The sequence below is a fragment of the Microtus oregoni genome, unplaced genomic scaffold, assembly GCF_018167655.1.
Source record: "Microtus oregoni isolate MIOR12 unplaced genomic scaffold, Mior012 000024F_ref0000369, whole genome shotgun sequence".
Lineage (NCBI taxonomy): Eukaryota > Metazoa > Chordata > Mammalia > Rodentia > Cricetidae > Microtus > Microtus oregoni.
The window spans coordinates 16,609,367-16,620,523 of record NW_024543083.1 but is presented as its reverse complement, the minus strand read 5'-3'; the positions used below and the strand labels follow the sequence as shown (position 1 = coordinate 16,620,523).

Below are 11,157 nucleotides of genomic sequence, written 5' to 3'. Positions count from 1 at the left end.
CCTTGAGATAGAATGTTTAGCAAAGCTTTTGTTCTCAATATTGTTTGTTATATTTATTATTTGTTGTTGTTGTTGTATATAGTTGTATTTGGTTTGGTTCTGTCTTATTTAGACAAAAAGGGGAGATGTAGGGATAAGTCCCGCCCCTTGGGGGTGTGTTCGCCTCGGGCTAATGTTTGCCTATAAATTTGGTGAGTGTGCTCCCAGCTGTTGCTTCTGCTTTCCTGGTCTCAGCTGGAACGGTGGTTCTGTAAGTCTATTTCACCATTAAAGCTGTATATATATATTTTTACAATCTGTCTGCATTTGTTTACGCCGTTACAGTCCTGGCACTAGCTCTTGTAGACCAGGCTGGTCTCGAACTCACAGAGATCCGCCTGCCTCTGCCTCCCGAGTGCTGGGATTAAAGGCGTGCGCCACCACCGCCCAGCTCATGGGTAGTTTTTAAACATAAAGCAAAGAAAGCCAACCTACAAACCACAATCCCAGAGAACTTAGACAACAATGAGGACACTAAGAGAGACTGACATAGATCTAATCTACATGGGATGTAGAAAGTAGAAAAAGACAAGATCTCCTGAGTAAATTGGGAGTATGGGGACCTTGGGGGAGGATTGAAGCGGGTAAGGGAGAGACAGGGAAGGGAGCAGGAAAAAATGTAGAGCTCAAAAAAAAAAAAGAGGGAGCCTCAACTGAGAAATTTTCTGCATCAGATTGTCTTATGGGCATGTTTGTGGAGCATTTTATTGATGGTTAACTGAAGTGGAGAGAGCCCCTCCTACTGTGGGCTGTTCCATACCTGGGTGTTTGGGCCTGAGTTGTTTAAGAAAGGCAGTGGAGTAAATCAGGGGAAGCGAGCTAGGACTTTCCCCATGGTCTCAGCTTACTCAAGGTTCCTTCCTTGGCTTTCCTCAGTATCTTATAAACCCTTCTTTCCCCAGTTTTTTTTTTCTTTCTTTCTTTCTTTTTTTTTTTTTTTTTTTGGTTAAGGTTTTTGTAACAACGAAGAAGCAAACCAGGACATCAAGGAACATTAAATTCAAATTTTAAAAGCCTCTGCTTTTAGGTTATACGAGTTTTCTATGTCCCTGAAGATTCCAGACATGCACACACACGACTCTCGGGAGCTAATAAAATACATTAGCAAAGTAGTAGGATATTAGGTCACAAATAAAATCAGCTGCATTTCTATATCCTAACAAGGAACAATATACAGTACCACCAGGTAGACTCAGCTCCTTTGCACCTCATAGGTCTCCCAAATCTTGCTTTTCTGTTTCTGAGAAACCCTGCCCTGCCCCACCCGAAAGCTCACTTCCCTGAGCTGCCAGGTAGCCCTGCTTCTCTACTCCATAGGCTTCCGGACTCTACCTGTAGGGTCTCCAGGATCTCCCAGTCCCAACGATCGACAAGAGCTGATTCCAAACATGGAGAGATTCGCACCAAAAAGTGGCGGTGAAGAGGACCCCCAAGAAGTGAGCTGACCCTTGGATTGACTCAGTGCGACAGCAGTGGTTTAGGGAATAGTGGCAAGTGCTTCTGATCCCAGCACCTGGGAGGCGGAGACAGGTGACTCTCAGGCTACAGAGGGCGAGATCCTGTCTTAAAACAAGCCAACCAATCAAAAATCATGAATGTTTAATGTATCAGACAGCATGGGATGCTTAAAGGAGGAAGCCCTGGGTTCATTTCGCTCAGCATCCAAAACCAAAACTATAAGAAACCAAAACGACAACAACAAAAAGGCAAACACTTCAGAAATTACATAGGTGTCTTAAGTAAGGTCAGTTCACAGTCTTTCAGACAGACTAATATTAAAACGAAAGGCGAGTGCACTGCAATTGAAGACGATTTCTGGGGTTTGAGTTTGGAGACACGAAACCTGTTCACTGTCTTCTAAAAGCTTTGTATTTGTCTTGTATTTCTATTATGGACAGTATGCGTCCTTCATCAGAAGGAACAAAACAAAAGACAAAAGGAAAACAAACGAAAGACGTGGAGACCGTAGCCCACGCCAGGGGTTGGCCGGCTGCCTCCCCGAGCCTGGCTCAGCTGGGAACCTTAGGGGCCGGGGGAGGGGGAGACCCGGAGGCACGCGACGGCACTTCCGGTGCGGGCGCGCGATACTTCCCGGCTGGTCTTGCGTCCAGCCGCCATTCCCAAGGCCGTGCGGCCCGCCCGGCGTTTCCTGTGGGCGTTTCCTCCTCTTCACTCCAGGACACCTCGCCGGAGGGTGAGGAGTTGGCGGGCGCCTCGGTACGGGCTGCGGGGTGCAGCTAGCGGGCGGGCGGGCGGGTGCCTTGGTGGGGAGTGGGTGAGGGTGGGCGGGCGGGCGCCTTGGCGCGCTTGGCGCGGCCTGGAGGCCGGAGCGTGCGGTGGGCTCCTCCTGCTCTCCGCCTCGGTGGCCGGTCTCCGCGCCCCCCACCCCCACTTGCTTCTGCCGGTGTCGCCTGGCTCGCTGAATGGGATGGATCAATGTCGGTCTCGAGGTGGATGTAGGGCTGCTCTCCAGAGGGCGGCCCACAGCAGACGCCACATCCCCCACGTGGACCACGCACGGGATTAACCTTGTCCAGGGGTGTCTTTCAGACGGCAGCAACCGAGCCCGGTGTTTCCAAGTAAGAGCCAGCGCTTTGGCACTTTGCCGTGGAGTGTAAACTGGTACCAGTCTAGCATTGCCTCCCGTTTAAACTTGAGGTCGCCCGGTGCCCATCACTTCTACCCCCCAGGTAAACAGATCGTACTTGTCAAGAACTTAGGGAACTCGGAGAGTAGTAAGTTGCTCGAAGGACCCTAAAGGTGCACAGGTGATGTTCAGCGCTGCAGCATCCAGAGCGACCTCTCCCCTGAATTATGGGTGCCCTAAGTAGTGAGCCCTTAGCAAGAGTGAGGCCTTGGGTTCCATCCTGGCACTGGAGAACAAAATATCAGTCCTCACAAATTGCCCCACTAATTAACGCTGACTGCTAATAGAATCGAAAAATATGGGGAAACGTGGGAGTTCTTTGTGGTTTCTGTTTTCTTTAAACACAAAACCAGTCGAAATTTATACCCTTGAAAATCAACAACAAAACAAAACCCTTTATTCATAAAGAATACAGTTAGACAGTGTGTGCAGACTGATAGAACCGGTGTCCTGGTCTGCTTTCTGCTGCTGTGATGAGAAGTAATTTGAGGGAGGAAAGGGTTCATCTTACAGGTTCTAGCCCGCTGTTGAGGGAATTGAGGGCAGGAACTCAAGCAGCAAACACGGGGGAAGATGCTGACTGGTCTGCCCCTACCTCACAGTTCAGCTGCCTTTCAGATACAGCAAAGCCAGCATGTTTAGGGATGGTCTCTTCTACGTCATGCGAAATCAAGGAAATGCCTCCACAGACACGCCCATGAATCAATCAGAGACAGTTCTTCAGTTGAGGCTCCCTTTCCCCAGTATGTCAAGTTGACGGCGAGTATAGCTTCCATAGCCAGTTAGCTTACATGTGTTCTGTGTTGAATTGTTGATATCAAAATGTACATCCAAATGTATTTTTAAAGGACTGTCGGTAAGGCTGGGCGGGGTGGCATGCTCAGGAAGCAGGTTCAGGTGGCCCTCAGTTGGAGACCAGCCTGGTGTGCATAGTGAGTTCCAGGGCAGCCAGAGCTATGCAGAGAGACCTTGTCTCCATCAATAGTATTAGGTCTCAAGGAAGAAAGTGGGTGGGAGCAGCTGTGCAGTGGATGCCTTATAGTGTACCACTGTGTTGAAGAATGCCATGTGGTCAGCCGACCAGCAGCGCCAGTAACTAGCTTTTTACAGTTAGTGTTAGGAGTGCTGGACTCTAGACTGAAGTCTGTGTGCATTGTTAGCAAAGATTTGGAATCAGGCCTCTTTACTTCCTCTCAAGAAAGGGAGGGTATGGAGTTGGGTTAGTGGGGTGGGTCTGGGAGGAGTTGGGAGAGGCAGATCGTCATCAGAATATATTGTATTAAAAAAAAAAACCAAACAATTGTTTTCATTTAAAAATCCCTTAAGAATGCCAGCACTCGGGAAGCAGAGGCAGGTGGATTCTGAGTTCGAGGCCAGCCTGGTCTACAGACCGAGTTCCAGGACAGCCAGAACTACACAAAGAAACCCTGTCTCACCCCTCCCCCAATAGAAAAGAGTGCTAACAAAGTTTAAAAAGATGGAGACTTATTCTTTGTGTTTTTCTCCATTGTAAAATGGAGAGGTTGGGCCCAAGTCCTGTAGGCTATTTTGATTCTGTAGCAAGTACTAATTTCTTGTGGTACTACTTGACAAAACACTTCCAATTCATGATAAAGCATTTTATAAAAACCTATCTGGGACTGTAGAGCTGGCTCAGTGGTTAAGAAACTTATTCTTGCAGAGAACCTAGGTTGATTCTCATCTCCCACGGGGTTGCTCACAACTGTCTGCCTGCAGCCCTAGTTCCAGGGGATCTGATGCTCTCTTTTGACCTCTGTGGGTACCAGGTACACATGGAGAGCACAGACATAAATGTAAGCAAAATGCTCAAATATATAAATTTTTAGAAAAATAAAACTTCTCTATATTATCCATAAGTTTTCCTTAGTGACATTACATGACTTTATTCATAAGTGACTTTTTTTTTGTTCTCGAACTCACAGAGATCCACCTGCCTCTGCCTCCAGAGTGCTGGGATTAAAGGCATGTGCCACCACCGCCTGGTCCATGAGTGATTTTTTTAATATAGCTTGCCAACCTGCTGTGTTTGCATATTAGCCAAGATCCACCCCCACACCCCTTATTTCCATTGCTCATGACTGAATCAAGCCTATGGCCTTACACATTCTAGGCAATTACTGTTCCATTAGTCACACCCCTGACCCTATTAGAGACTCTTTAAAGTATTCTTGCACGCCTTTAATTCCAGCACTCTGTAGGCAGAGTCAGGCGAATCTCTCCCAGTTCCAGGCCAGCCTGGTCTACAGAGTGAGTTCCAGGCTAGCCAGGGTACACAGAGAAACCCTGTCTTGGGCAGGGATGCTTATCTAGAACTGCAGGCTGGAGGAGGGCCCTGTGTTTTTGCTGTTGATACGTGGATTCCAAAGCCTGAGTGCACTGGCTTTTCTGTGCTAGTTTGATCGTGGTGTACTAGGAGACCTTGTCCTTTGTCAGGTTCTGGTTATTTGCCTAACGCTGACTAGGGCATTTAATGTTAGGGTTAAGTTTCCTCAGCTGTGTATTGGAGTTGTTGCTACTTTTTTACTTTTAAGACAGGGTCTGTATATCCCAGGCCTGGAACACACAGTATGCAGCTGTGGGTGACTTTGAGCTTCTGATCCTCCTTAAAGCTCTTGATTCTTGAACTGGGCACACAGGTCTTCCCTAGTTGGGAAGTTCCCAGTCTTCACGGGACTGCACTCTGACCGCTCCAGTGCTTTCTGAGCACACACTGCTGGCGATGTGAAGGGTTATGGAAGTGAACAAATGGATGGCTTGGCCTGGCATGGAATCAAGCTGAGGTCTGGGACATACGCATCTGACTGGGGCTGAAGGGGAATTGAGACAGTGGGAAATGTGCCTGCGCTTTAAGGTGGCCTCTCTAAAGGATTCGCCTGTTTGGTAGGTAACAAGGTGGACGGTGCCACTGAAGCAAGTAGAGAAAACAGTAATGGCACAGTGAGGCTGACATGGCTTTCCTTAGTTCCAGCACTTGGAAGCCAGGAGGAGGAAGGTTCCTGTAAGTTCAAGGCCATCCTGGTCTACAGAGAGTTCCAGGGCAGTCAGGGATATATCAAGACTTTGTCTGAGAAAAGCCAAACCAGCAATGCCAGTAACAATACCTTAAATGTTATTAAATTGTTTTATACACTGCTCTTCAACTTAGGGCGACCCTGTGTGTTTTAAATGCTACAATCTGTAATGCTCATTGAGGACATGGAAGGAATATGGTGACTGGTACTTTTGGTAAATGGTGGATTGTCATTTAATGAGAAAATAGATTTAGTTTTAGAGACCCAGTCTCACTGTGCTTCCTAGGCTAGCCTCAGAACTCACTCTTAGGTTCAAGTGATCCTCTTGCCCTTAGCTTCCTGAATAGCCAGGACAGCAGGCTTGACAGTGCGAGAAGATTTTGCAATATGACTTTAGCTTGCTATGGTAAGAGTTAGAAACCTGTGTTGGCAGGTGCTGCCCCTGTGCTGAGAGTGTAGCATGCCCGAGTTGGTAATGGAGCGGTGAGAAAGAGGGAAGTGCTGAAAGCTGGGGTTTAGAGTAGACAGAAAATTCAGTAATACTAAATTGAACATTACATTAGTGAAGAAGGGGGTTGTATAGTCAGGGTTGAAACAGGTGATTTGGGGTAAAATTGATTCTAGATTTCTATGTCCTTCTGTCAGGAAGATTAAGATGCAGATTTAATGCAGTAAAGTTGGAGCTCAGATTTGAGCACTTACCAGCATGTACAAGGCCCCATGTTCAACTCACAGCACCAACATGAAACTAAGGCACAATGTGGATTGAGGAAATCTCACCCAACCCTATCCTAGATAAAAGAGTTCCAGGCAGACTTCCCTCGGGATGAACCCCCTAATTGCTTATCCAATATGAAGTGACCAGCCCTAAAAACATCTATATAAGATATTCTAAATGGGCTCAGCAGGTTGTATCTATATATTTATTTGCGTGTGGGGAGGTAATAATTAAACCGTGAGTTTGATGGGGGCTAACAACGCTGGAGGAATTGGAAAGGGGAGGATTATGTAAACACAGCACATATCTGAAATTTTAAAAAAAAAGCTCTTGAAGTTTTTATTTTATTTATTTATTTGTCCTTTTTTTGTTTTTTGATACAGGGTTTCTCTGTAAGCTTTGGGGTCTGTCCTGGAACTAGCTCTTGTAGATCAGGCTGGCCTTGAACTCAGAGATTTGCCTGCCTCTGCCTCCTGAGTGCTGGGATTAAAGGCATGCGCCATCACTGCCCGGCTTAAAAATTTTAAGTAAAAATGAAAAACAGCAAACCAAACGATACAAATGTTAAAAAGAAGAATGAAATGATTGGGATTAGAAAAATACTAAATGATTAAAAAATAATAGAGTAAGAAAGCATAACTTAGCCAAGTGTGGTGATATGTGTTTGTAATCCGAGCATGTGGGAAACATGGCAGGCAGATCAAGAACTTGAGGCCAACCGGGTGATGAGATGGTCTATAGACTCAATCTCCCTTAGCAGTCTTGTGGAGCAGTGTCTGCAGCAATGTCTGCTGTCTGAACTTGAAACTCACCCCAGTGTCTTCAGCAGTAACCTCTCTCTCTCTCTCTCTCTCTCTCTCTCTCTCTCTCTCTCTTTCTCCCTCCCTCCCTCTTCCCCCCCCTCTCTCCCTCCCTCCCTCCCCCCCCCCCAGCAGGGTGGAAAGCCATTAAGGCCCAGCTGTTTGCGTTGACCGAAGATGGAAGTGTGTCAGGAGCCTCACAAACCATCGCTGAGCCTGGACTGTGACCACTGTGGTTTCAGAGGCACCGATTATGAGAACGTGCAGATCCACATGGGCTCCATCCATCCGGAGTTTTGTGATGATATGGATGCTGGAGGACTCGGCAAGATGATATTTTACCAGAAGAGTGCGAAGCTCTTCCACTGCCATCAGTGCTTCTTTACCAGCAAGATGTACTCCAATGTGTACTATCACATCACAGCCAAACACGCAGCCTCAGAGAAGTGGAGGGACAAACCAAAGGACCAGCTGAGCAAAGAGACCGAGACTGTGGAAAGCCCTTCCCTTCCCGAACACCAGAGCACAGCCTTGGACCCAGCAGAAGTGAGGCCCACTCCAGCTCTCCCCATGGAAACACAGAAAATTGGTCCGAGTTTGTCTCCAGAGCCACAAAAGTCTGTTCCTCCTGCTCTGGAGCCTGAGGACTCTGGCCCTGTTGTTTCTCCTGAGCAACAGGCCCCTTGTCTTCCTGCTGAGGCCTCAAAAACTGCTTCTGTTTCTTCCCCTGAATGTGTCGACCCAGCCAGCATGGTGTCTGAGCTGCAGAAGCCTGCCCCTGCTTCCCCTGAGTCCGTCAAGTCTGCTCTTGTTAGCTCCAAACCCCAGAAGCACTCTCCTTTTGCCGATACAGGGGCTCCCCCTTCCACCTTGTCTCCAGAGTCACCAGTTCTGGCCACATCGCCTGAGCCTTGGGGGCCATCCCTAACTGCATCTCCAGAGTCTCGGAAGCCTACACGGACTGCCTCCCCTGAGCCAAGGAAGCCATCCCCATCAGAGTCTCCTGAACTTTGGAAGCCATTCCCTGCCGTCACCTCAGAGCCTCGGAGACCAACCCCAGCAGTATCACCAGGTTCCTGGAAGCCAGGGCCACCTGGTTCTCCTCGGCCTTGGAAATCCAGTCCTTCAGCAACCTCAGGACCTTGGAAGTCATCTAAACCTGCTCCATCTTTGTCTCCTGGACCTTGGAAGCCAATACCTTCTGTATCTTCTGGGCCTTGGAAGCCAGCTCCATCTGTGTCCACTGCATCCTGGAAGTCTTCAGTCTCATCTGGTTCCTGGAAAACGCCCCCCACATCTCCAGAGTCATGGAAGTCTGGACCCCCTGAGCTGAGAAAGACAGCTCTTGCTTTGTCACCCGAACACTGGAAGGCAGTGCCCCCTGTGTCTCCTGAGCTTCGCAGACCGGGCCCACCCCTCTCTCCTGAGATCAGAAGTCCAGCAGGATCTCCGGAGCTCAGGAAACCTTCAGGGTCCCCAGACCTTTGGAAACTTTCTCCTGACCAGCGGAAAAGTTCTCCTGCTTCACTGGATTTCCCCGAGTCCCAGAAAAGTTCTCGTGGGTCTCCTGACGTCTGGAAGTCCTCCTTCATTACAGAATCTCAGAAGCCTAGCGTCTTCCCTGAGACACGGAAACATCCTTCTGGCTCATCTGAGCCCCCAAAGGTGGCCTCAGACATATGGAAGCCTGTCCTCTCTCTAGATGCTGAGGCTAGGAAGTCCACACTGTTTCCTGAGCCCACCAAAGCAGTCCTTCCTGCTTCTCCAGAGCCACGGAAACGTGCTTTTTTCCCAGAGCCCCGGAAGCATGTACTTTTCCCTGAGCTCCCCAAATCTGCTGTGATCTCCAACACTCAGAAGGCCACTGAACTTGGTGATGAGCTACAGCTGGAAGCTGTAGATGATGCTGCAAAATGTGATAGTCTGGTCCAGGAAGGGCTTCTGGCTGCACCTAAGAAACTGCTAGAGGATGCTCTATTTCCTCCTTCAAAGAAACTCAAGAAAGACAGTCAAGAGAACTCAGATGCTGAGCTCAGTAGTAGTGAGTACCTGAGAACAGATTTAGATGCCATAGACATCAAGGGCCAGGAGTCCAGCAGCGACCAAGAGCAGGTGGATGTCGAGTCTATTGACTTTGGCAAAGAGAACAAAATGGAGATGAGTAGTCCAGAACAGTCCAAAAACGTACTTCAGTTCACCGAAGAGAAAGAGGCCTTCATTTCTGAGGAGGAGATCGCAAAGTACATGAAGCGTGGAAAAGGGAAATACTACTGCAAAATTTGCTGTTGCCGTGCCATGAAGAAAGGCGCTGTTTTGCATCACCTGGTTAATAAACACAATGTGCATAGTCCGTACAAGTGCACAATTTGTGGGAAAGCGTTTCTCTTGGAGTCTCTCCTTAAAAATCACGTCGCAGCCCATGGGCAAAGTTTACTTAAATGTCCACGCTGTAATTTTGAATCAAATTTCCCAAGAGGCTTTAAGAAACATTTAACTCATTGTCAAAGCCGGTTTAATGAAGAGGCAAATAAGAAGCTGATGGAAGCTCTTGAGTCACCATTGGAAGAGCCACAGATGTGATTTTTCAAACAACAATACTTGCTCTGCGATGTTTGCCAAACTCACAGCTTGTCAAGTGGGCTAGTAGATGGTGTGTGTGTGTGTGTGGGTAGTGTTCTGTTTGTCTTAATAGTGTTACAAAGAGTAAGCGCTTGGTTATTTTTTCATGTGACCTCATTTATGTGGCTGGCTGTTTTCTAAGTCAATGCATTTCTATTAATGTATTCCAGATGGATATAGCACATTACCCTTAAGCTTATTTGAGTCATAGTACAAGGATTGGGGGAGGTAGGCATTTATTAAGCAAGAGAATTTAAACCTATAAAACCTCCCCCCACCCCGTGTGTGTAATTGATTTCAGATCATAAATATTATTAGAGGGCTCATTGGGAGAGCACTTACCTAGCATGTTTTGCATACTAACTATCCCATGGCTCAGTCCCCAGTAACTTTAAAAAAAAAAAGGATTGAGAATTGAGCATGAAAAGTAAATCTGAGAAAATCTTTGTTAGCCTTAAGTGTACTTTTGAATGACTTTTATATCCTTTTTTCATGTAAAATTAGTTTAAGAATCTTTAATATTTTTGATGTTCATTAACTTTTATGTTGTCGGGAGCTGGAGTCCTTCAGGTCACAGTTTTCTGCTGAAAGGACAGTTGAGTAGGTATTTAAGGCAGTTTTGATAGTTTCTGCAAAGACTGAAAAGGCCAAGTGACTGAGGTCACGCTTATCTATAGTTTTTTCCAATGGAGTCTTCCTTGTGGTGTCCCTGCCAGCTCACATTAACAGATGATCCTTAATTGCCAAACGTATTAGAGTTTATACCTCCTATTCCTGGGCCTGCTGGGGCTCAAGATCTGCGTAATGAGTAGGAGCTGAAAGTCTTCCAGATTCGGTTAAGAATTAAGAGCTAGTGAGGTAGTAGACAAGCTAGCCTCAGTTACATGAGAGGCTGAGGTCGGGATCACTTGAGCCCAGCCTGGGCAGCATAGTGAAACCCTGTCTCAGAAAGCGTTCCTGTAGATCATCTTGATTTTGTCTCACACAATTTTCTTATTGTAAATACCTTGTTTCTCGTCATAGATTGTTATTCTAACATATTTTGTTAAACGTGTATCAACCAAATTAAAAAAAGACTTTCATGTTAATATCTTCATGGGTGTTTTTTTTTTAAATAATTGCATTATAGCCAGACTTCTGTCATTGTGACAGATTATCTGAGGAGATAGGAAAGTCTTGTTTTGGCTCATGGGTTGGGGAGTTTCAGTGGCTTGTAGTCCCGTGGCAAGGAGGAAGGGCGTGGCAGAGGAACACTGCTCACCTCATGACATCTAAGAGAAAGAGAAAAGGAATGGGGAAAGA

The 11,157-nt window shown here is 47.0% G+C and overlaps 1 protein-coding gene across 6 annotated transcripts; it reads left to right on the top strand.

The window, feature by feature from the left end:
* The first annotated feature begins 2,117 nt into the window (after positions 1-2,117).
* On the top strand, positions 2,118-10,945 carry Champ1 (chromosome alignment maintaining phosphoprotein 1). 6 transcript variants are annotated; one of them, XM_041673927.1, is made up of 3 exons: positions 2,118-2,256; positions 2,590-2,729; positions 7,372-10,945. In XM_041673927.1, exon 3 carries the CDS (start codon positions 7,414-7,416, stop codon positions 9,814-9,816), a length of 2,403 nt encoding a protein of 800 aa, XP_041529861.1. In that variant the 5' UTR covers positions 2,118-2,256; positions 2,590-2,729; positions 7,372-7,413; the 3' UTR covers positions 9,817-10,945. The 6 variants fall into 6 exon arrangements, with proteins under 6 accessions (XP_041529861.1, XP_041529862.1, XP_041529863.1 ...); XM_041673928.1 differs by having other exon boundaries at positions 2,131-2,233; XM_041673929.1 differs by lacking the exon at positions 2,590-2,729 and having other exon boundaries at positions 2,144-2,256.
* Positions 10,946-11,157: the final 212 nt, after the last annotated feature.

What these genes read in the sequence shown, in the direction of transcription:
- Champ1 (XM_041673927.1), top strand. Translation starts at nt 7,414, where the DNA reads ATGGAAGTGTGTCAGGAGCCTCACAAACCATCGCTGAGCCTGGACTGT.